At 31.8% G+C, this 25248-nt stretch overlaps 1 protein-coding gene across 5 annotated transcripts in view; it reads left to right on the plus strand.

The window, feature by feature from the left end:
• Positions 1-21817, plus strand: part of LOC135928359 (uncharacterized) — a 40053-nt gene extending 18236 nt beyond the window's left edge. For 4 of the 5 annotated variants that reach the window (XM_065464809.1, XM_065464810.1, XM_065464811.1 and 1 more), the window contains 16 exons: positions 492-800; positions 856-957; positions 2955-3056; positions 5135-5182; positions 6591-6686; positions 7103-7213; positions 8083-11307; positions 11657-11791; positions 12041-12259; positions 13220-13474; positions 13825-13926; positions 14261-14590; positions 14814-15053; positions 15323-15601; positions 15973-17261; positions 21477-21642. In XM_065464809.1, coding sequence (XP_065320881.1) covers positions 492-800; positions 856-957; positions 2955-3056; positions 5135-5182; positions 6591-6686; positions 7103-7213; positions 8083-11307; positions 11657-11791; positions 12041-12259; positions 13220-13474; positions 13825-13926; positions 14261-14590; positions 14814-15053; positions 15323-15601; positions 15973-17261; positions 21477-21497 — 6863 coding nt within the window. In that variant the 3' untranslated portion in view covers positions 21498-21642. Of the gene's footprint in view, positions 1-491; positions 801-855; positions 958-2954; positions 3057-5134; positions 5183-6590; positions 6687-7102; positions 7214-8082; positions 11308-11656; positions 11792-12040; positions 12260-13219; positions 13475-13824; positions 13927-14260; positions 14591-14813; positions 15054-15322; positions 15602-15972; positions 17262-21476 lie in introns of all 5 variants that reach the window. The other variant, XM_065464813.1, reaches the window with a different exon arrangement.
• Positions 21818-25248: the final 3431 nt, after the last annotated feature.

Here is a 25248-nt window from a genome sequence, read left to right on the forward strand (position 1 = left end):
TTTTGATCCAATCAATGACATATGATAATACCTAGACTGACAATGCATTCACTATAAGTGTACATCAATTAAAACAGCTAAGGACGCCATTTTGATTACCCATATCATTATTAAAAATTTTAAACGAGAGGCCAATTTATTCCTATATCTGACGCAAACTTTAATAAAGAATTGCCTGATCATCGAAATAATTTGGACAATTATTGTAGTATTTAACATGAGAATAATTACTATATTGGTTACCAGAATAGCGGGTCCACGACGCTTTCAAATGCATGATTATGAATGCATCGTCAGTCTAGTTTACCTATTCTTTTTCTCCAAACAGATGTCAGCCATGAACTTATTTGCAAAGTAAGAAATCGATGATATTCACCTTATCCAAAAAAAACATAATATTGCAATATTTTAGTAATAATTTTTTAGTCTTAAAGAAATGAAGAAATATTTTACTATTTTTTAAGAAATAATATTTTTACACTATTTTTTAGACGGAAGATGGGGCAATTTGAGCCCACCCTTATCTCCCGGGACGGCTTTCGATGACGCCCAACATCATTACTATTCGGACGGTAAACGTATTATACACGACCAAAGGGGACCCCTAACCGGTCAAATCGTACAAGATTCACGCCAATTTTCGCGGGATCCGCGTCAATTCTCCCAAGATTCGCGGGATCCGAGACAATTCAACCAAGATTCGCGCCAATTTTCACAAGAAACCCGCCAATATAATCCAGTTCCCGTCGTAGGGTCTCAAGTTGGATCTGGCCCGAGGGACTATTCTCCTTCGCAACAAGGTTAATAATATTATTAACCAAGCCAATAATTATATATAAAAAAATTTAATTAAAGGATACGAAACTCGCGGTGGTCGAGTAAGCGGACAGCCATCTAATGTAAGATTGGACCCACGCGATTCTGTGCATTTGATAGTGGACAACAACTTAGATACTTGTAAAAATTTAATTTTTCTATATATAGCTTCTTTTTTTTTAAATTTAAAAATTTATCATTATAAAGAAAAAGAAAGGAGCATATGGAGGGGAGACCGGGGCTAATTGAACCGTTGGGATTGGCATTGTTCTATTTCTAAATTTATGACTCTAATAAATTATATCATAATATAGATTTTAATAATGAGCATCTTATACATAAATTTTTTGAAATATTTCAGGGAACCCATTTTTCTTTTATAATTTGAGATGATTTTACGAACATTTATGGTGTTTAGATGATTTTAATAATTGTTTAGCAAAGCTAATGCTAGTGGAGACTAATGACATATAGTAATGCCTAGACTGACGATGCATTCATTAAAAGTATTAATCAATGAAAACACCTGCGGACGCCATTTTGATTATCTATATCATTATTAAAAATTTTGAACGAGAGGCCAATTTATTCCTTTGTCTGTCGCAAACTTTATTTAAGAATTGCTTGATCATTGAGATAATATGGAAGCAAGTTTTCAATTTAAAAGTAGTTTTTTAACATAAAATAATTACTATATGGGTTACCAAAATGGCGGGTCCAGCTGATTTGTATTCAACGACGCTTTCAAATGTATTATTACGAATGCATCGTCAGTCTAGGTATTATTATTATATGTCATTGTGTGGGACTTACGATACTAGGATTTTTCCAATAACTAATATATACCATTCTAATATATACATTATATCTTTGATTATTTTTTGCAATATTTTATTCCAAATTTCGTGAGATATTATTTTTTTTTAAAAAAAGGCAAAGAACCAAGTATTTTATATGTTCTAAATGTAGTTAACATTTTTTTTTCAAAATTTAGAAAAACCCTCTAAGTATTATTAAATTGTGGTAAATATTGGTTCTAATATAGTAATATAATCGTAAGCATCTCTCCATGTATTTTATTTCCCTAAATATAGAATGTTAAAGAAGTTACAGACGATTTTTTTTTTAAAATAAAAGATGGTATACCTTGTCTTGATTTTCCAGGGCTATTCGTATTTATAGAAAATTTTTTTTGTTAATATTTAAAAATAATGTGTAATTATTAGATGATAAAATTACTTTATGAATTATTTTTGCAAGTTTTTGACACATGTTTCATATACTTGTCACTTTTTTTTCCGTAAAACATAATATTCTCATTAGTTTTCCATTTTTTATAAACGGCCCGATTTTAGCCAAAGTAAACATTATGTATGTAGTTGGAGATGTTTCTCCTTTATGGCAGAAAGGTTAGGACCTCTATCAAATCTCGAAGCTTTTGCAATAATATTTTGGCTTAAATCTTAATCGGGCCGTGTAAAAACACTATTACGCATAAATATGCTGACCATCTGACTAAAATGAAAGCAATTCAACTACTAATTGATTAAATTTATATTTTCCCTTAGTAAAGACATTTCAAATTTGTAATTAATTTTTGAAGTATAATATATATATATCATTTCAAACTCAAAGCAAATACTCACAAATTGATTCTTTGCAAATTTAGAATTTTCATTTTGAACATCATAAATCCAATTTAATATATTATAAAATAAGAGAATTTAAAGATTTTTTTATCGTCTGCTTTTTTAAAATGGAAGAAAACAACTTATTATTTTTAAACATGGGTGTTTTACCTTTCGGTCAAATAAATATATTGTTAATCAATTATGATGCGATTTGGAAAATAATAATTGCGAGAATTTTCCTTAATCTTTGTCATTCTAAATATTCCATTTTTGAAGATAAGTTTTTATATTTGGTTATACTATATATAAATCAAACCTAGGAAGAGAGTTTTTTTAGTACCCCCCCCCCCCACATTATTCTCATCTGGTAACAATGTTTTGTCGTCCCGATTATGTCAGGAGGGGCATCACATTATTCACGTGCGTTCTCCTCAGGATGGATCATAAACCATCAACGTGTTAAATGAATGAAATAAATAATAAAATAATATTTTAAAATGTTTTCAGCGCTAAACATTGTTCCGGGCACTCCTCTAAGAACGTCAACCCCGATAATAGGCTACGATTCTAGATCCAATATACCGACTGGCGGAAGAGGCTACGAAAGAGGTATTAAAAGAAATTTTAATAATGAAATTTAACAATTCAATCAACCAAATTGCCATTTTCAGCTTGTTGTCGTTAAACGTAATGATTTAGCCGATTTGTAAATTAAGAATTTTAGCCTAAATAATATTTTCGTCAGCCTCGAGTAGATCTCCAAACTTCACTGCCGTTTATGAGCAAAATATCGGGGCTTGCGTAATATTTTTTTAACGAAATCTTGGGTTAGTCGTTTTTTAACAACATTAATTTTCGCAGTGTGTAAAATTAATTAATTCATTCATATATCTTATAAACCTACAATTATCTAATTGAACCCCCACTTCATACATATAATTATCCATTTTTCTAGTGTGCACGCTTATTTGCATTACACATTGTCTCTTGATTACGACCCAATTAAACCCGACCCAATTAAACCCGACCCAATTAACCCCAGGCATATTTTTATCAAATATCAATTATCTTTATTTATATTCCCTTTTCCTTCCTTATTTGTTTTTTTGTGGAAAAATATGTAATATAATAAATTTCTTTTACCCAATATCATTTTTTTAAAAAAAAAATTATAATTATATATTGATTGATTTATTGATTTTGATTTGTGAAATAAAAATGAAAAAAAAAATTAACACCCCCTCCCCCCTTCTTTCCGTTTATTGCCGCTCTTAATTTATATTATCTTTTATGTGCTGGTTGCGTTATCAGAGAAGTACCATTTGCAGGGCCCGGCCCGGATTTTTAAAAAAATTTCCGCCCGGCCCGGATTTTATTTTTTTAGACCGGGCCCGACCCGGAGGCTCGGCCCGGATTTTTATAAAATATTTTTAATTTATTTTTAATTTTATATGGTTAATAATGTCGATTTAAAATTCGGTTTTAAGAATATGCGGCCCGGCCCGTCTCTGATATGTATAGCCCGTGAAATTGCTAAATTTAAACAAAAAAAAACACTTTATATATATACACCTTTTTTAAAAACGGCTAACTCATTATTTAATTTAGGAAAAAATGATTATGCTATAGCCTTAAGATTTTGCTCATAGGTGGCACAAAGGTTTGAACATCTATTAACGAAATCTCTAGGATTAGACAAATTTTTCTGGCTAAAATATTGAGTTAGCCTTTTTTTAAAAAAATCGGCACAAATCCCGTTTAGCAACACCAATCAATATCTGCAACCAGATCGATGAAGTCGCATATAAAAAAAATCGTTTTTAAGATATAATATAACCTTCCTATTTCCCATATATATATATATATATGTGTGTGTTTTTTTTTGTAAACTCGTGCTGATTGAAATACCATTGTTTATACAGATCTAATTCAAAACATTTCCATAATTTTTAGATTCGTTTGTAAATAGAATTATTTTAAACTTGTAAAAAAAAATTGATAAGAAATATATATATGAATATTGTGTTATTTTTTTTTTTTAAACTATTCATTTGCAAGTCAAATAATTTAAATTAAATGTGCACAACACTATAGAAAGATCCTTACTTTAAACAGATTTTAAATCACTTCGCGCATAATATATAATATATATGTCAACGTAATGTGCTATTTTTACAACTTTTAAATCATTTTTTGAGGGCGTTTTTTTAAAAAAAATTTTGAAAATCTGATTTTACCGGAAATATATTCCGGCATGTTTAGAATACCTATCCTATGAATTGTAGATAATCTTACAGATTTTGAGAGATTCTATAATTTATTTTTAAAAAAAATCAATGAAAAATCTAATATAAATTAAATTAAGTTCAAAAGTTCATGACAAAATTACATGAAATACATAGGTTAGGTATATTAAAGATGAAGGAATCCATTTCCGTTAAAGTCAAATTTTTAAATTCAATAAAAACGCGCTCAAAAAATGATTTAAAGTTGAAAAAAATAACACATTGACGCTAACATATATATATACATCATTTTTTAGTCACATAAATTTTTTTTAAACACTTATTAGTTGGCTAAACGACATAAGTTTTTTTAAAAAGGTACTATCTGGTTCATCTGGCCCTGTTAAATCCTTTTATTTAAAATTTATAACCTATATATTTTTTTTTTAATTTATGATAAAGCACATCCCGAGAGACCTCCGCCGCCTCAACAATACCTATTAGACTCTGGTACATAATAATCAATTGACATTATAACACTACACCTAGAGTGATTATAAACGTATCGATACAAATCAGCTGGTGATACGCCATTTTTTTTTCCCTCGAGATAATTATAAAAAAATTATTATATCGGAAACCAAAATGTAGCATCACCATCTCATTTGTATTCGACAAAGCTTCAAAAAAATATTTTTGATGAATGAATCTCGTCGGTCTAGGTAAGTATTATGACGTCATCGATACAAATATAATAGTTAAATAATCGATTTAAAACCAAATCATATATAAATATAACCTAATTTCCTTCAGGAAAATAGACGGTTAACTTAAACTATAAAAAAAAGGGAGATCTAAATCAAACCTTAAAAACCATAGGAATGAATGTGTTACCACTCATATGATTTCTTAATATAAAAAAAAACATTTTACTAATCTCCAATGGTTAAAATATTATCCGACCAGAAATCGAACCTGATCTGCAAGTCTACGCTTTAATACAAAACTTAGAAATTCTGTTGATGATTAAGTTAATATGATTTAAGCAGGGTTGCGAACCCGGCAAAATTTTTGCCCGGGTGCGGTTCGGGTTCGGTTCAGGGAAATATTTTTGAACTCGGGTTTGGTTTCGGGTTTATTTAGGGTTTAAGATTTTTTGAATTGATAAATTCTATATTTAAATCTTAATTAAAAAACTAGACATAAATTTGGTATAAAAAATAAATTTTTTATTTTATTTATAGGCAAAATATAGTTAAAAATATAAAGCATAGTCATGTATAGATTTAAAAAATTTGATTTAGACGTATTTCTTTAAATTAACAATATCCTATATAATAATTTTTACATTGACTTGTTCACTTTCATTTTCCTCTAATTAATAATCTTTGAGAATAAGTTAAAAATTAAAAATAAATGGCGTAAATGAATTAAATTGTTTAAAATTTATTAACAATCTAATAGGAATCTTTGAGATTAATTTATAAAAAATTTTAAATGGAGTAAATGAATTAAGTAGTTTAAAATTTATTAATACTTCACTTAATTAAAAATTTGAAAATATTATAAAATATCAAGTAAATTATTAATATTTGTATTTACAATTATACAAATATCTTATATTAATTTAAACGATACATTGAACCCGGTTGAACCCGGGTTCAAATAAAATACCCGGGTTCGGTTCGGGTTTTTAAAATAATTTTATAAACGAGGTTCAGGTTCGGTTGGGGTTCATATTTTTTTTCAAAAACCCGGATTTTCTTCTCCGGGTTTGGGTTCGGTTCATACCTCTGAATATAAGATGGGGTAAAAGTGTTATTTTTTATTCTCTAATCGGGTATACTTGAATGAAAAAAAAATCAATAACAGGGCTCTACAATTGACATTTTATATATGAAAAAAATCATAATAATAGATTTAGATCGGAAAAATTATCAGGAAAGTTCGTGGAGGGCAAACGCTCCCGCAGGAGCTGTTACCGCTTTGGGAGCTGGGATTCCGGCAGCGATAGGTTTTAGAATATCAATTTTTTAAAATCGGGTTTTTTCTTCTTTCCTTTCTTCTATAAAGCCATTTCCGGGCAGAACCTTTTTTTTTAAAGCGGTTTTGTGGGCATTTCCGGTAAATTATTTATTGCCAAACAAAGGATAGATAATATTTAATTATATTAATTTTTTTTTTCCATAATATGAATTTGTCACTTATTTAATCGTTAATAAAAAAAAATAAAATCCGTTTTTTTTAGTGACGATTAAATTGGAAGACATTGCGCGAAGCGATTTTTTAAAACAATATTTATGCGAAAATAATTAAATTCGACTAATTATTATCTTTTGATCTTATATCATTCATTCCCCTATGTTTTATAAATAAATATTTTTACCACTATTATAATAAATCAATCAATCAATCGCACAAAATATTTAGGATTGAATAGATTACGAGATAGCAATCGAAATGATTATTCTGGTCAACCCCGCGATTTCAGCCAAGAGAGGGGAACAACATATGATGTTAGACCTGGCTATGCTTTAACCGGTAATATACTAATTATTTTTTCAAGAGTTTTATTTCTCTAGTCTTATAAATACTAGTTACCCCATATCTACCTTAATTTCTCATTCAATTTTTTTAAAGAGTTAAAGATAAGGAACTCCCTTCAACTCCCCTAATCAAATTTCGTGAGAAGCTCTATAGATAAAATAAATTATTATGATATATTCACACTATGTATAACCCCTCCCCTCCCCCCCCCCTTCTTCCCCATTATTTTGGGATTAAATAAATGATCATTTTAGGAATTTAAAAATTAGATGGGAGAAAATATTGTTTTGTTATCAGCGATCGCGCGGCTATCTCAGATCTCTCAATCATTCTCAAATCTAATAACTCATTCATGATTGTTATTTTTTTTTCCTCATAACAAATATGTCTATATTATGATTTTACTCATAACATGCGTGTATACTGCCTTATAAATATTCATTTCTGAATTACACAAATACAATTTATGGCTCTTTTTTCTAATTTATTTAAAAATACTATCGATTTGCTTATGATTATAAAATCAAATTATTTTCGCGATAATAATTTTTGCACGATAAATTATTATTATTTTTTTCAACGATGAAACCATTATCTTTATTTTAAAAATAATTATTGATCACGTTAAATTTTTTGCATGCTTTTTTTTTTCCGCGTTACCGATTTAATTTTCCGCAATCCACTTGCAAGCTTTCAAATTACACAACAAACATATCTTCGATTTTCTAACATTCATTTTCACCAACTGCCATTCAAAATTACATACAAAAAAAGGCTCTTAAAACTTTACTACTACTACTACCAATACCAATAATAATCGAACTAATAATTATCTCTCTAAATAAAAATTAAAAAAATAAAAGGGCCTGATGTCGGATTTAGCGGTACGGTTCCGGATAAAGATGTCCACTTCCAAGACAATGCAGGTATTTTTAAGGAAGGGAGCGGGAAAGCAGCAACGCTCAGGAGAAAATCATCTTTTAAGGACAAGATTCAGGAGTCGGTTAAAGATGTCAAAGACAAAATTAAAAGCATAGTCGGAAAGGACAAAGATCATTATTCCCACAATGCGGGCACAGTAATTGAAGATCCTAACATTAAATACCCACCGCCCCCATTGGGCAGAACGGATTCATACGAGAAATTTAGGGACGAAGAGTTAGCCCATGTCAAGTTTGATAGTAAAGGCCTCCCTTTAACCACTGGTGTAATCAGAGGTAATGCAGACGATAACAGGCTTTTTTCGGAATGGGGCGTCGATAACAAAGTGCAAGCTCCAAACAAACTCTACACTGATGTATCACGTCAGCATGAATCACATGATTACGGAACACATAATGTCCACAAGAAAGAATCTTTAAAGGATAAAATATCCGAATCGGTCGAAGATTTTAAGCATAAGATTACGGCACCTTTCCATCATCACGAAGGACATAATATCGATGAGCCCTTGGCATCACGCTCTAGTTATGCCATTCCAGGGGCAGCATTAGTTGGATCCGTAGTAGGAGGCACTGGGGCTGCAATTGGATCAACCTTTCACCACGGAAGAGATGATTCGAACTTTAATCCTGACCTAACCAACAAAGGAAACTTCCCCATAGACAGAGGTCCGGGAGATGTTTCACTAAGCAGAAATTTGGATAGACCTGGATATACAAGCTCCCTGGATGATAGAAATAGATTTACTAATGATGCAGCTCTAGGAAACGCCGATAACAAACTATATTCTGAATGGGACCGTGGTTATACTAATCAAGAGTTTAGGCCAAATCAAACTCCTTATGATAGAGAAATTAATCAATCTAACTACAAGAATTATGTGCCTGGCGGGGTAGCAACCGGGGCAGCAACCGGGGCAGCTGTTCGACAAGGTGAAACTACTAAAGGCTCAGACCAACATCGAGAGAGCATGAAGGACAAGGTTGCGGATGCCTATCACGATTTTAAGGAAATGATAACTTCCCCCTTTGAAAAGAAAGACAAAGATGGAAAATACGGTGATTTACGGCATCCAGTTCAATCAAACGTTGCCGGAGTCAATAACGATAATAAATTATACTCCGAATGGGATAAGGGTTATCCGGAACAACGGAATGTTTCATACGAAGGACCCGAACAGTCGAATTATCGCCCAGGCTCGGAATATGACGCTCGTCATCCTGATTATGACACACGTGGTTTTGATAATAATCTAAAAGGTCAGCAACCTTATACTAGCAATTTTGACGGGCCAGATTCTCATCATGGTTATAAGATAGCTGGAGCTGGATTAGCAGGTTCAATATTGGGTACTGGACTAGCCGCTGGGTCTAACTATCATTCCGATTCTCCTAGATATAATCCAACCGTTGTAGATACGACACATCCTCATGCATTACGAAGTGAATCGATAACGGATAAAATTGGGGAAGGATTAAAGAGCGCTAAGGACAAAATAATAGCGCCATTTAAAGGCCACCATACTGATAGTAATTATCATCCTCAAGGTGACGATGTCAAAACCATAGATGGACCTGGTTACCCTGATTTAAGGAATAAGGTGAAAGACAGAGACGGATATTATATTGATCCGTATTCCGGCGTTACCCAAGAAGGAGACGCCAGAAGGTATGAAGGTGATTACATACCAAATCAAGATGAAAGGACTCATTCTCACCTAAAACCCGTTACTTTGGGGCACAAACTGATAAGGAAAGATTCTTACGAAAAATTTAGAGAGGAACACGGCAGGGACCATCCTGATTATCATAGAAAACAATCGTTGAAAGACAAAATCAGCGACTCACTAACCGATATGAAACATAAAATCGCTGCTCCATTCAAGGGCGACGATCAAATTGGCAAAGAAACCATTAAGGTCCACGACGATAAGGTGGCAGGAGGCGATATATCAGAAAGATACCCATACACTGCCCCACACCACGATATGCCCAGTGCGGGTATGACTGGGGCTCTTTTAGGTGGTACCGGAGCTGCCATTGGTTCATCTTGGTATGCCAATAGGGATAGAGAAGGGGATATCTCAAGAGCAGCTGATGTCGAAACATCTAAATTACACCAAGCCCGCGAAGCTTCTATAACGGATAAGATAGGGGAAGGTTTGAAGGATGTTAAAGATAAAATAGTTGCCCCGTTCAAGAGTCATCATGATACCGGACATGATATTAGTCACTCGGGGGGATATAAAGATTACCCTCAGTCTCATGATCCTTCCTTTAAAGATAAAATATCTGGAACTTTTAACGACCTCAAGGACAAGGTTTCGACTACATTCGACAAAGATAAAAATATCGACAAAGTTGGAGGAAGCCGCGTTTATCCCGAGGATAATATCACGGATGTTAAAGTCATTAAGCGTTCTCCGTCGCTCAAGGAAAAGTTTAACGAAGCTTTTGACAATATCGAAAATAAGATAACCGCCCCATTCCATCGCGATCATCCTAGTCACACTAATGACCTTAAGCAATTGTCTGGCAATAAAGTGTATCCTGAAGGACGAGGAGAAATTCGTTACGGGGAAAATGGCGAACCGATTTCACAGCACCATAAATCTTTTTTCGAGGATATGAAAGATAAAATTGCCGCTCCATTTTCTCATGACAGTAACGTTGTCCATAATGAATATCATTCTGATAATACCAGGTTAGGAGGGCTAACCGGTCCTGAGTACAGGAATACATCGACTGGCCCAAGCTCAAGGTTGGATAAAGATTATAACTTGGGTGGTGCGGCATTTTATGGTACTCCCATACCTACCCAATCGTTGAGCTCAAATTTTCCATCGCGCCTCGCTGATAACCAAACCTCAGCTCAATCTTTTATAAAAGATGATTATAACTCTTCACGTTATATTACTACCCCTATAGGAATAGCCAGAGACAGATCTCCTTATGGTACTAATGTGGAACCTTTATCCGACCATTACCCGGAAAGGATGGGAACTTCCCCGCAATTTCACCACGATAAATACGATACCTACGGAGATTTTCCATTGATCACTGCCGCTAAAGAAGACTTAACTAGAGTTACCGACGACATGTCCTCTAGGCCTTTCGAATCTAGATATCCTGAAACAGACGCTTCAAGTAGTTATTTGTTTCATAGTGCATACGGGTGTTTTTTTTAATCTTACTTTTATTACCTTATAAACTCTTTGAATTGTGCAATCCTCTCATATAGGTTTTTTACGCATCTTATATCAATATTTACTATTTGATCTAAATTTTGCTAGTTTAATTATAAATATAGACATTTAAATTTCCTATAGTGGTGGGCATACAATTAAGAGGGTTTCATTACTTTTAAATCTCTAGTAATCTAAAATAATGAGTTCTCGGGGCTAGATAAATTTAGTTTGTTATAAAATGATGAAACTTATTTAGGTTTTAGTTAAAGATATTATTTATTTCATTAACGGATTATATTATGAAAAAGGGCGGGATATTGCAATAGGTCCTGGTAACCAGCAAGAAGTCAGGAGTGGAGTAGGCTGGGCAGCTGCACCGTTAGCTGTTCCTATAGGTGCCGCAATTTATTCTGGCGTTAGGAAAGGAGATCGTGACGAAAATAGTAATTAATTATTTCTTTTTTTTTAATGATCTTTGAACCTTTTTAAAAGTATATTATTACAAATATTTCAATAAAAATAGATTTAGAAATATCGAGATTATGCGAACGATAGAAAGTTAAAGTCCGTAGTTTAATATACCTTCACTTATAAGTGGATCAGATAATATAATTTGCTAAAACACAATAAAAAGCTACTTGTGTATAACTTCGAAATTGCGCTAATGTTATTATTTTTTTTTACTCATAAAGGAAGTAAGTTCCAAGACTCCTCGTTCAGGGATTCGTCATATGGCAAAACAATGGATGAGGGCAGAAGAGGAATTGCGGACAAAGGCCCTCACGCGGATTATTATTTAAATCAAGCTGGTAAGGATAAGGACCGTGTAAGTGATATCCGGTATACAACCGGTCCAGGTACGAATAAATCTCTCAACGTTTACGAAACGAATAGACAGGACGATCGAATAGGTTAGAATATGGAAACAAATATTTTGTTTATAATTTTTAAAATTTTTTATCTTGAAAGTGATAATTGTGATTTTATTTGGTAATTTAATCAATTTCACTATTAAAACCATCTAATGTCTCAATTGCACGGACACCCGGGTGAACAGAACCATTATATCAGAATGAATCTTTATTGTTTTCTAAACTATAACCGGCCCTTTATACGAAATCGTTAAAAGGAGCGAACCGAACCTATACAACTATCATTGAACGGGGAGCTAAAACTATTATCCATTGGGATATATGGAATCTCTGTTCCTATTTTTTTTTTTCACCAATAAATTCTTAAATATATTTATATTAATAATTCCCACTGAGGCTATGTCCCAAGTAGTGTTATTCAACGGCTCTATTTTTAAAAAAAGGGTTAACCCAATATTTTAGCCAAATGTAAATAAACCTGGAGATCTGGCATATAAGGTGAAAGGTTTGGACTAACCAAATCTCAAGGTTTGCATAACATGATTTTGGCTAAAATCTCAGTTCATAATCGACCAAATTGAGACGTTTAATAACACTATACTCCCAGGACTTTTCTTCTTTCTTTTATTTAACTTTTACTTTTCGTTAGCTTTAATCTAAAGGACTGACATCAAAAAAAAGATATCAGAGATAACTAAAGAGTAATAGCTAAAAAAAAACTGCTTTTGAGAATAAAACAAATTTTTTATAAAAAAAAACAATTACTAAGATTTTTTAAAACCCGAAACACCCCTCCCTCATTTTTTTTCTAAACACGTAAGTAAACCGGAAGCATTATAGATAGCTGTCTAGATAACTGGCTAAATTTAGCCGTTTCGACTTTATGTTATTTGGAGGTGTTTAGAAGAAGAGTTAAGTTTAGAAGCTATAATTGTTATTAGCGTATGACATATTTTGCAAAATCAATTTGAACCTAAACAATTTGTACGGGGGTTGTAGGATATCCAGATAGTTCCGTCAATAAAAGGTACGACGCCAATAGACAAGTCTCCTCGCAAGATTATGGTGGAAAGGACGACGAGAGAAGGCCAATTACCAATAAATATATTGACGAAGATTATTACAGACTCAATCAAGGCGGAAGCAGGGAACCCGCCCAACCATCATCCGGGTTTAGTGATGGACGACCGACCGGTCAGTCGGTCAATGTTTATAGCGGCCCTGATTCATCTTCCGATAGATTAGCACTGATAGGTATATTTATTTTTTTAATTAACTCGTCCATAACCAATGTATTAAAAGATTTTAGTTGAGAACTGGTAATGATATATCTGTTTCAATCAAACATTTTAAAAACTTGAACACACAAACATAATTCATTTTTTAAAATTCTATGGAGAATCAATCGGCATTGAGAATTTCTTCATCCTAAAAATAAAAAAGATATGCCGTTTCCCAACACAATTCTAATCCATTGGGTGCATGATCAAAATAAAAAATAATTTTTGTTTTTGAATTTAATAAATATTATTTTGTTTTTGGTTTATTTATTTTTTTGCATAATATTTTGAATTTTTTTTTTTTAAATAAAAAAACTATTTTAGACCGAGGTCGTACCACCCAACCCTCGAGCCAATATTCTATCCGGGATTATAACATTTCTAATTACAACAGGAGTGTCTCTCCGCCTTTCAATTATGGCAAAAGTATTTATATTATCTCTTCTCTTCTCTGTCACTGTGTTTCTTTTTCAGCAGTCTATGTTATTTTTAAACTTTAAATAATTGTTTTGAGCTTTTTTTTTAAATTTAAAAATCTAATTTTACTCAGAAATGCATTCTATTATGTTTAGAAAACCCCTAATTGCATGTATTTTGGAAATATTTGTTATGAAATTTTGAACTTAATACGTTATGATAACGACAAAGTAATCTGGGATTCACATGGTAAGGTATTTATAAACATTCCGGAATGCTGGTTAAATTTTTTTTTTACAATTTCAAATTTGTTTATTTATAATTTGATACATTATTACAAAAGGTGGTAATGCGGGTAGTTTCAGAAGCAAGTCATACGAACCCCGGGCCAGCTTCCCCCATTTCATAGTAGTGGACAAGAGAGGCCAAAATTTGCCCCACGATGATATGTACGGGACCGATTTTTACAAGGAAGTTTTGGCGGGAAAATATAACGATCCGGATTCGGCGTTTCCAAATCTCAAATATTTGCCCGAAAATAGTCAAGGCAGATCAGGATGGTCTGGGTCCCTGCCTAGAACTTCCTCGTTGGGTTCCTACTTTGGAGGTGATAGCGTAGGAAGGGGTCAGAGCGGTACTACTTACAAAATGGCTTCTAGTCGCCCCGGAGAAGGTTAAATATTAAATGATTTTGGTTTGTTTGTTTCGAATAAGGATAGAATTTCGATATCATAGACAAGTTTTTTTGTAAATTTTATACTTGTTTTATTTCGCAATCTAAAGCACTGAATAGCACAATATTCATATAATTTAAAAAAATAAATGATTAGGCAATTAAAGTCTTTTATAATGATAAAAATAATTTCTTTTATTGATAATTTTTATATCTTTTACAGGTTACAATCAGTCTACTCAGGGTTATAACGATACAGGTTATAACCGGGGTGGTCCAGGGATTGATCAGATCGGGTACAATGACAGGGATTATTATAACGACTTTTCCGGAGTTACCCCTTCTTCCAATATTCAACCTGGCAAGCCGTTTGGCGCAAATGGTCAAACTAAAAAGCATGCCGGCGATTCCTTTAACCTCAAAAATTGGTTAGGTGAAACTTTCTTATCCTCCGACAAAAAAAGTAAAATTATTTGTCCTATATTTTTATCGATAAATTAAATTTAGAAATGTAACAATATTTCGCGGAAATTTTAAATATTTATGTTTAATCATCAAATTATGTTTTAACATTTAATATTCCAATTTTTTTTTAAAAAAATTACCACAATAATTTATGGATTATAGGCAAAACGCATCCAAAATTTTCATTGGGGGAGAGTGCTGCTATGATTTCCTCCCCTCTCCCTCCCTTTATATATTTACATATTATTAAAACTCTATTTATCATAGAAGCTGCTCCCACCAACGCTTACGAAGGACAGCAACAGTTTGATTCTAACAACAGATCTGCCTATCCTTCAGGCGGAAACTATGGCTATGCTCCTCATCCGACTGACCCCCAGTGGAGGGGAAATGAAGGTTACTATTACAAAGGTGGAGCACCTCCAGTCCCAGCTCCTCCAGTCTCAGCTGACTTTAACGCTCAGAATAGTTATTCCACTCAATTTGAATCGAATCAGTATGGGCACCCAGGGGCCACATTTGTGGCACCTGAGGCAAGAATCAGAGGTCTAGAGTTCTATAAGTTTAATTAGCGCTTAAATTGAATCGATATTTGTAATATAGTCTAATGGGTTATATACTATATTAAACATCTTATGTAAGGGAAATGATTAATCTTTACTAACAAATGTTTATGCAAACCTTTTTGTAAAAAATGCTTACTTTTTCTTGCATCTCTAAAATTTGTTTTTTTTTAATCTTTCTAAGTTCCCCGATGCTTAAGGTATCAATCAATTTGTCTAAAATGGAGGTGATTGGCATTGTGAAAATAATATCGATAATATTAAAACCTTATTTCTAGGTGGATTGATTAATTGATTGTATAAACGTTAAATTATTCGAATTTTTTTTTAAAAAAAACACCTTTATTTTCGCAGATGATAATTTTAGCAAAAATCTTTTAACCGAAACCACGATACCTGAATCAGTTAGTGAAAAAATTACAACTATTGAAAAAAAATACCACGACAGTAAAAACGAATATAATAAAAGTGCTCTTATACCTGTTTTAAGTCCAAAAGATGAGCAAGTTGTGCCATACGCATCCCCTCTATCAACTGTGAACCAGGCACCGAAGAATGACCTAACCAACAAAAGGGAAACAGAACTAGAGACGCAACCTGACATAGCAAAGACGACGACCGAACTCCCCAAAGGCGTTGAGATTAAGAAGAAATCCTCTCTCCTCGGCAAAAAGCCAAAAAAATTGTTGAATCGTTTGAAGGAATCCTTTAGCTTAGAACGCGAAGACAAAAAGAACAAAAATGAAGAGGAAAAAATTACCAAAGATGATTCGTCTAAACTAAACAAGAATGAAAAGCCCTTAGCAACTTTCAAGACATCAACTTCGACGAAAACAGATATATCTAATGGATTAATAAGTAGAGACAATGCAATATCCCTTGGTTCCACTTCGCCATCTTTAGGAAGAGAGGAATCCAATAATCAAACTGACTCTTACCACCTTGACTCTAGTTTAAAGCATGATAACTTTAGAGCATCTCCCATATCAGAGACTATCCGAAAAAAGAAAGATGACGACCAAGATGATTATGATGCATCAAAAACTTCATTTGCTTCGACACAGTATAATCAAAAGTATGTTCCAATTTTGTCCGATCAATCACGTCCCTTGATGTTCACTTCATCCACAGGTAAGTATACACCTGCAAAATATTCAGACCTCTCACAAAGTAAAGGACAAGTTCCAATGTCTGTCGATGGACGATACTCCTACTTGGACCCCAATAGGAAACCTTACGATGACTTCAGAGACAAAGTTCTAACTGACTCCATTTTCGCTGAAGATGCTGTTGATATCATTGCTGAAAATCCAGATAAACGATTCAAGGTGGTATTAGGGCCAGAAATAGCCGAGAAAATGGTAGATTACAAATATCTTGGTTCACCTTACAAGGATGATCAACCTAATTTATCATTCATTAAAGGTGTTGGAAAATCTATTCAGACTGCTGAAAATTCTACAGGTTTTTCTCAAAAATCGTCGAAACCACCTACTACTAACCACGTTAAGTGGCCGGCACCAAGTGCCCCTAAAGACGGTAAATTTTCTTACGTTGATCAAAAAAATAATCGTTACGCAGATAACCGGACGCCCGATCTCCGAGATTCTAAATTTAGGGAGGAGGTTTTACTTAGTAAAAAGGTAGATGATGATATTGATGATTCTCAATACGATAAAAATAATTTAAAATACAAAGGCGCTTCTTATAAGTTGCCACCCATAACTATACCCTCTACAGAGTATGATGAGTTGAACAAAAGGTATACAGAGGAATACAAAGGTAGGGATCCTATTGAGGAAAATTTCAGTTCCTCAATATACCGGCCTTGCCCTTGCAATGGGCCGCACCCTCACAGAATAGAGGATCACGAAGAGGAAATGCATGGTAGAGAAGAATTGGGAGATGGATCTCAAATTAGCCTAGCCTCTAATAAGGATGTTGAAAAAAATAGGAAAGACGACGGTTCAATAAAATATACGCAAGATTCTAAGAATGAAATGGACTACGAGATCGCAACCGGCCATTTATCTCGTAATAGTTTAATCTCAGACAATCTCAACCTAAATCTTTCTGAAACTTTGTTGAAGAAGAAAAAGGATAAGACCCCAGTTAAAGGATCGAATAAATATTCCGATTCCGACTTCAAAAATAATACGAATTCCATTTCGAGAAATAATGTAACCGTTTTGTCGGCGCCAGATATGATTTCGGGTTCGCCCCGGGAACCTACTGTTCAGCAAATAGATATGGACATCAAAAAAGACAAAGGTTTTCCTACAAATATTTCTCTCGAACAAAGGGTAGGGTCTTACGCCGATAAAATAATCCACGATTCTACATCTGAGATATCGAAAATTTCCTCTAATACAGATAAAGTGAATTCTCACATGTTTATTGACACAGAATTGAAAAGGAGACATGATCCTAATACTTTGACAGCATCCTCTTATTCTGATAAACCTGATGTAAGAAAGGATAGAGATACAACATATGATAAACTTGGATCATTTTCTGGAGATGAAAACGTTAGCAAAGGTGCCCCTATTTCCTCTACCGAAGAAACTCCTTCTGTAAAAACATCGGTTGAGGATAAAATATCAAAAGTTAAAAAGAAAAACTCGTTTTCCAAATTTTTTAGCAAAAAACCATTCGATAAAAAGGAACAAGACCTAGTCATCGATAGGAATGAATCAGACATCATAAAAAGTCTAGATGGGTATGACCTCAAACAGACACCCAAACAAACTGTAAGTTCCTTAACGGGTCGCGTAAGCGATCAATATGAAACCCATGTCACGAGCGCTAATTTCGTGGACTCACCGGAACAAAATCAATCATTGTACAACCAAAATATTCCAAATTATCAACAATCAAAATTTGACGATAATCTTCGTCGGTATTTGTCTAGTTCAAATCAAGATGATCCTAAATCAAGCAACATATCTAATATTCCGACCGATGAACATAAGGATAACACCAATAATTATGATAATAAATTAAAGGAAAATATCCCAACTTCTATAGATGAAACTCTGAAAGCAGGTTCAGATAGGTCTAAGGACACGATCGATACTAAATTTGATAAAGATTTTATAACTCAAGAATATGGTAAAGGGAGGGCACCAGAAATGGATGCGCCTAAACGAAAATCTACCAACAAACTTTACAAATTTTTTTCGCCTAAATACCCCAGTGAAAATATCAAAGAATCCACTGCTATAACGAAGGCCGATATTCAGACGCCCAATTTTTCTAGTGAAGATATATCATCATCACAAAATCAAACATTTCTAGACTTTAGCTCAAATGTAGAGTCAACCACTAGACTCGATCATAACTACTTAAAGGACAAAGTAAATCGGGAAATATTTCCAAAAGTCTCGGACTCCCAAATCTCATTGGGTACAGAATATAACGAGAAAAAAATTAACAAAGAAGTGAAATTCCAAGATGAACCAGGTTTCAAAACTGTAGCTACCGACTTCAAAACTACTGGAGACAGCGGTAAAGCCAAGTTAGGCGATAAGCTCAACCAATTTTTCGGCCCGACCAAAAAAAATCAAAAAGAAAGCCCGGTTATACGGGAAACCGATAAATTTTTGTCAACGATGACTGAAAAGCCGGTTTCCTCATACCAAAGTGATATTTTATCTAAAGGCGCTACCCCTTCTTCCGTTAGCTATTCGAGCCAGGAAAAATCTGCCGGGCCCGGGAAGTTTGTCAGTGGATACATCTCACCGAAAACCGACCATGTCAGCATGTTGCTCCCAAAAAACGAATACATTGTTAATCCAAATCGCTTCTCCAATCTAAGAGATGAAGAGGGTTCCGGTACTAAATCTTCATCACAACCGGAATACTCTTCTTCTAAGGATATTACTACAGAAAAATCCAGGGGACTCAAAGATGAGGATGATGTCGCGACTAAAGGATCTGGGCCCGGTTCCCATGCCAATTCTAGCGAAAGGGCTAGTCAATCCAGGTCTTCTTTCTTATTTGATCAATTTGGTAATAATCTAGATACCAATATAAATGCTAAAACCCGAACCTATAAAACTCGTACGGATACTGGTTACGAAACCGAAGAAAATGAAGATCGTCATCTTGATAAATCATCGAAGGAGGCATTTAAAAATGTCGACTCAACAGCAGGGGTTCTAGGAAGTTCTAATACACTACCCTTATCCAGAAGCGCTCAAAATGAACGCGACGAAGGAGACGCGGGAAAGAAGAAGAAACGCAACAAGTACTAACTATAATTTTCCATGAATATTTTTAAACTATCTAAATATTGTTTACTAAAAAAAATTAACTATTGATTTAACGAAATATTAATTAAAATTAGAAAAGGGTTTTGGTTGTTCGATTTGTTTTCAGAGGATACTTTAGACCGCAAAAAAAATAAATATTACGACACCGAGAAGAATGAAGGGGATTTTCCGATCAGCGATTCCTTTAACAAAGTTACTAAGGAAAAGAAAAAGGAACAAGATGAAACACTGGATTCGAAGATTGACACAATCATCCCTAAAAGGGACATTATACATAGAGCCCCTAAGAATTATGGTTCTTCTACTAACGATCCTACAGCAAATATTCAGAAATTAAATTCCAAGCAAGACATCGTTGCAGATGGTTACCATTCTGATAACGAGATTATTTCTCCTAAGTAAATTTTTTTAACAAACTCAAAAGTTATTAACAAAAACCCAAATAATTTTTTCATTATCAAACAATTCCTCTTATCTATACACTCTTTGTTAAAACAATGCAACCTTTACAAATAAACAAATTTAAGGAGAGAAATTTACTCGCATATAATTTTTTACATTTATAATCTTTATAGTTATGAATGAATGTCAAGATTATTAAAATATCTATTTAACTAGATATTTATTTAAGGAATTCAAGAGGTTTTAAAAGTTGGAATAATTAAAATGAAAAAAATTATGCATGTGTTATAGATATTTTGTCGAATTTAATCTCAAACTTTTTAGTGTGTTTGCACGTTTATATGTTTTAATTATACCTTTTTTCGACTAACATACTACAACTTGCTTTGCTATTTTCATTTCTTTCAAAATTTATTTATAATAAAAAAATATAATTATATTTCTTTTTTGATTATTATATTATATTAATTTATTATTTTTTTAATTATAAATAAATAAAAAAAAATATTTATATCTCTTATCCGTTCCCCGGGGATTATTCTTCCACATAAATTCAATGTCGTCTCATACAAAAAAAAATTTATTAGATGAAAAACAGCTCAGTTGACAGTGTAATCTAATAACAGAGCCCTCTGCAAATTGTTATAATATATATCAAACGTACATATTTTTTATTAAATTATTTTATATTTTCTATATTGATTTCATTGCTATATAACAATATAACTAAATGCCAGTCTTTAACTTTAACACCTATTATTATAATTTAATATAATAATACTTTATAATATATATATATCTATATATATATTGTAATATTATACTAATTAATATGACATTTAACTATTTCGTGCGAATTTTATGTGAAAATCTAACACAAACTAACGAGAATGCTGTTAATTGAATGTAGTAATAGTATGAATTTCGATATAAAATTTTTAATCTCAGGAATATTCTGTGGAGGGTATAGATTTGGAGGATCAATCTTAATTTTATCTCAAAAGTTAATAAACGCTTATAAAATCGCGTTTAATAATTCATTACCTCTGCCGCGAATATTATTTTTACAAACATAACTTAAATTTTAATTAAAATCAAATTTAAAAAAAAAATTATCATAATTTTATTTTTTTTTAAATTTATTATTTATTTTGTTTTTCAAACAAACATAATATAAAATAGGTTTCAAAAACAATTCGATAAGGAATTACGACAGATAGAAAATATCATCCTTAAAAATAAAATTAAAATTATTTTAACACTGTTGGCTTTCTTTTTATTTCTATCATTCTGTTTCATGTCTCAAAATTTAATCTTTTAGCACCCAATTAAACACTAATTTATATTATTTTAATTTAATGCACACACACAATACAATATTTGTAAAACAATAAATAGACATTCGTTAAAAAAAATATTTTTTTTATAATTATATTATTATTCCTATTATATAATTAAAGTTTACACCTTCAAAATATTATATTATATACATATATATATATATCTTTACCTAATTAAATATATACACCTAACAGATCATAGAAAACTATTATATTTATACATAAATCAAAATCAAATATAAACAATTACATTTGAATAAAATTTATTTGAGCGAAAAAAGTCTAGTAGAAGTGTTAGAGGATATGCTTCTAATATTTTTAGTAGCGTCAACCAATAAACGATCGCTAGGAAGATCCTTAAGAGTTAGGATACCAAGTTATTTATTAATTTTACATGATTAAAGGAATGATAAGGCTTTAAGAGATTTTATTTGGGAAAAATCCAACTATCCTATTTGGTTAGAATTTACAAGCGACCAATAAAGTGTTAATAAAGTTATTATTTGGAAGAAAAAAAAGAGAAACAATATATGTAAAATATTTTAGGGAGATGTTATAAATTTAGTTTGGTAAGCGGGGAGCGATAAAATTTAGAAAACTTTTATTGTTGATTGATTCATTATAAAACAATATCATTTATTTCCAAATATAATATGTGTATATAATAAATATTTTTCATATTTAAAATAGATAATATGTATAGAGTATTTTAAGTTTCAAATAATAAATAATTGCTTCCATAAATTACATCATTTAATTTTAGTTTATAGAAACTATGATCTTGAGTGGTCTAAAGCAATACGATAATATTAATTTAAAATTAAAACAAATAGAATAAAATAATACTTTCCAAGGTTAAATAAAGAGATTTAGATATTAAGTAATGACATTATAATAGCCATAAGCATAGCCTAGGTGGGAGGGGGGGGGGGTGGTATCAACCTTCAGAAATTTATCCGTTCTCGTAAATATCATTTCAAGTTAATAAAAATTACCCACTTTCTCCCTCAAAAATTTATCCAAATATATCACTATACACGATAATTTGAAAGACAAATAGACAACAGTTAATGGATTATTTAAAAGAATTACTAGTTAAATATTTTTATAATAAAAAATGAAATGTAACATAGACAAATGTCTACAAATGGTTATCTTAAAGATCTCCAATAAATTTTATGGCGAAAAAATAACTCATTGGTGCCCCCCCCCCATTATCTTAGCAAAATTCTGGATATGTCTATATATAAAGCAATGTGTCATTATATAATATAATAATAATATTGTCCGCTATTGGTGGATTTAAATGTCTAAAAGATTACCTCAATTAAAAAAAAATGGAATTCACTTTTATATGTTTCAAAATTATTTAAAATACTATAATTATATTTTTGTTAGGACCTACATGTGATTCTAACGTCTAAGTACCATAAATTTAGGTCTAGACATTAAATTTAACAACTCTGATGAATTATATATACAATTTACCAAATTCATTGTATATTATTTTAATTAAATAAAGTCCTGGTTATAGCCAACACCCTTGGCCACTATGATTTGCAGGAACAGGCTTACTAGGTTTAAAAATTTAGCTCTTTGCGGAATTCTTTGAGTGTTTAACAAAATTGAGGGGAGTAGCATTTATCATTATATTATTATTACATTTCCTTATCAATTTTTTTTATGTTTTTGCATTTATAATTCATATATTATTATTATTTCTGAATGTTTTAAATAGTTTTCCTTCAAGGATTAAAATATTTTTGTTTTAATAAAACTCACTCACATTCGGTAAAATCTAAGAGACACCTAAAGCTGTGCTAGAATAAATGAATATGAAAAACAAAATTTAAATCCCTTTATCTAAGCTTCTTAAAAATTTATTAAAATTTGGGCATTTTTGCCCCGGGACCTCTTTGTGCAGGATATTTATGCCCGAGATTGTAAAATGATTAAAAAAAATACAAACCAAAAATTCTCATTAAAAAAACAACTGTAAAATCTACGCTATATGTTATATTTAATCGTAATTTGCCTCATTTGTATAATGGATTGATGGCGGAGGTAATAGTAAACTATGTAAAATAGGAATATATTCCAAATGAAAAGTGTCAATTATCGAAATAACTAAAAATATTTCAAATCTCAAAATAAACAGTTTTTTTAAAAAAAAAGATATTAGTTAGTTAGCCATTACTTCTTGTCGCACTCTATAATGGACATGTCGGCTAAATGTCTCGTCATACGGTTGTTACTCCAGTGATTTTGGCAAGAAACGAATTCTTCCAGCGTGAGCTCCGACAAATTTTGGAGGTGATCGAAGCATGTAGGGCGAAATATCAATTTTTCTTCGCACATTATGAATTGTTGGGGCCAATCATTGCCACGGAGAATATTATGGTATTCGCTCAAATATCTTTTCAAGGGTTCTCTCAAAATCGTCACAAAATATCTGCTCTTATTAATTTCGTATTCGGAATTTAAAATTTTAAGAAAGAAAGAAAGAAAGAAAGAAAATTTAACAAAAAAAAAACTCTTATTGAAATCAACCAGTATGTGGAGTAAAAGGCTAAAACCCATATAAAAATTTTGAAAATTTACAAAAAAAAACTTATATGAGATTGGCAAAAATCATTGAAATTGCTTAGTTAGTAAATATAAATTTAGCATATTCCACTACAAGGAATTAAATCAGGCGAAGGAATCATAAAATTACTCAGTAAAATATTTGATTTTGTTTTAAAAATAAATTATTATTTTAGGCCATACCTCTATTTTTAAAAACGGCTAACTCAACATTATAGCCAGGAAAATATTGCCTAATTTTGCTAATTGATGGCTAAACCATTGTGCCATATATGAGCAAAATCTTGAGACTTGGGTAACATTGTTCTAGGTAAAATATCGAGTCAGCCGTTTTTAAAAATCGGCTCAAATCGGGCCGTTTAACAACACGAACTTAGAGCTTTGTTGAAGAAACCAATAGAAATGATCAGAGTTGTTAAAAGATACTTTTTAAATGGATCTGGATACAGATACATCGTCTAAAATAATATCTAGATACCGATATTTTAATCAAAAATCTATCTAGATACAGATACCACATTTTTATATCCTTTAACAACTCTGGAAATGATAATAGTAGTGGAAAAAAATCATAAGATTGACTAGAGTTTTAAAATCATAAAATTTTTTGAACAAAACAAGGTTTGAAGATTTTTTTTTTACATCAAAATTCACAAAATGATTTTTTGAAAATGATTTTGGCATTTTTTAGGCCAAAATTTTGTTCACTAATCTCTCTTCTTCAAAAAATAAATATCTTAGCTTAAAAAATTTTTATAAATTTTTTCAAACTCTATAATCTGGCATACGCATAGCCAGGATTTACGGGAAGGAATGGAGGGTACTATTAAATAAAGTTTACCCCCTTAAAATTTATTGGAGATATTTAGATCCACTTATTGCAGGGCCTTTGGATATGTTAATAATAAATTTAACTTTTTTTTCTGATAATTTTGAATTATAAATCTTTCTTTAATTTTTAAAAAAATATTCACTTTTTAACCTATTTATTTTTAAAATTCTTGTTTACAATTGATATTTTTTTTTTT

The sequence above is a fragment of the Gordionus sp. m RMFG-2023 genome, chromosome 4 (genome assembly GCF_954871325.1).
Source record: "Gordionus sp. m RMFG-2023 chromosome 4, tfGorSpeb1-WG-v2, whole genome shotgun sequence".
Lineage (NCBI taxonomy): Eukaryota > Metazoa > Nematomorpha > Gordioida > Chordodea > Parachordodidae > Gordionus > Gordionus sp. m RMFG-2023.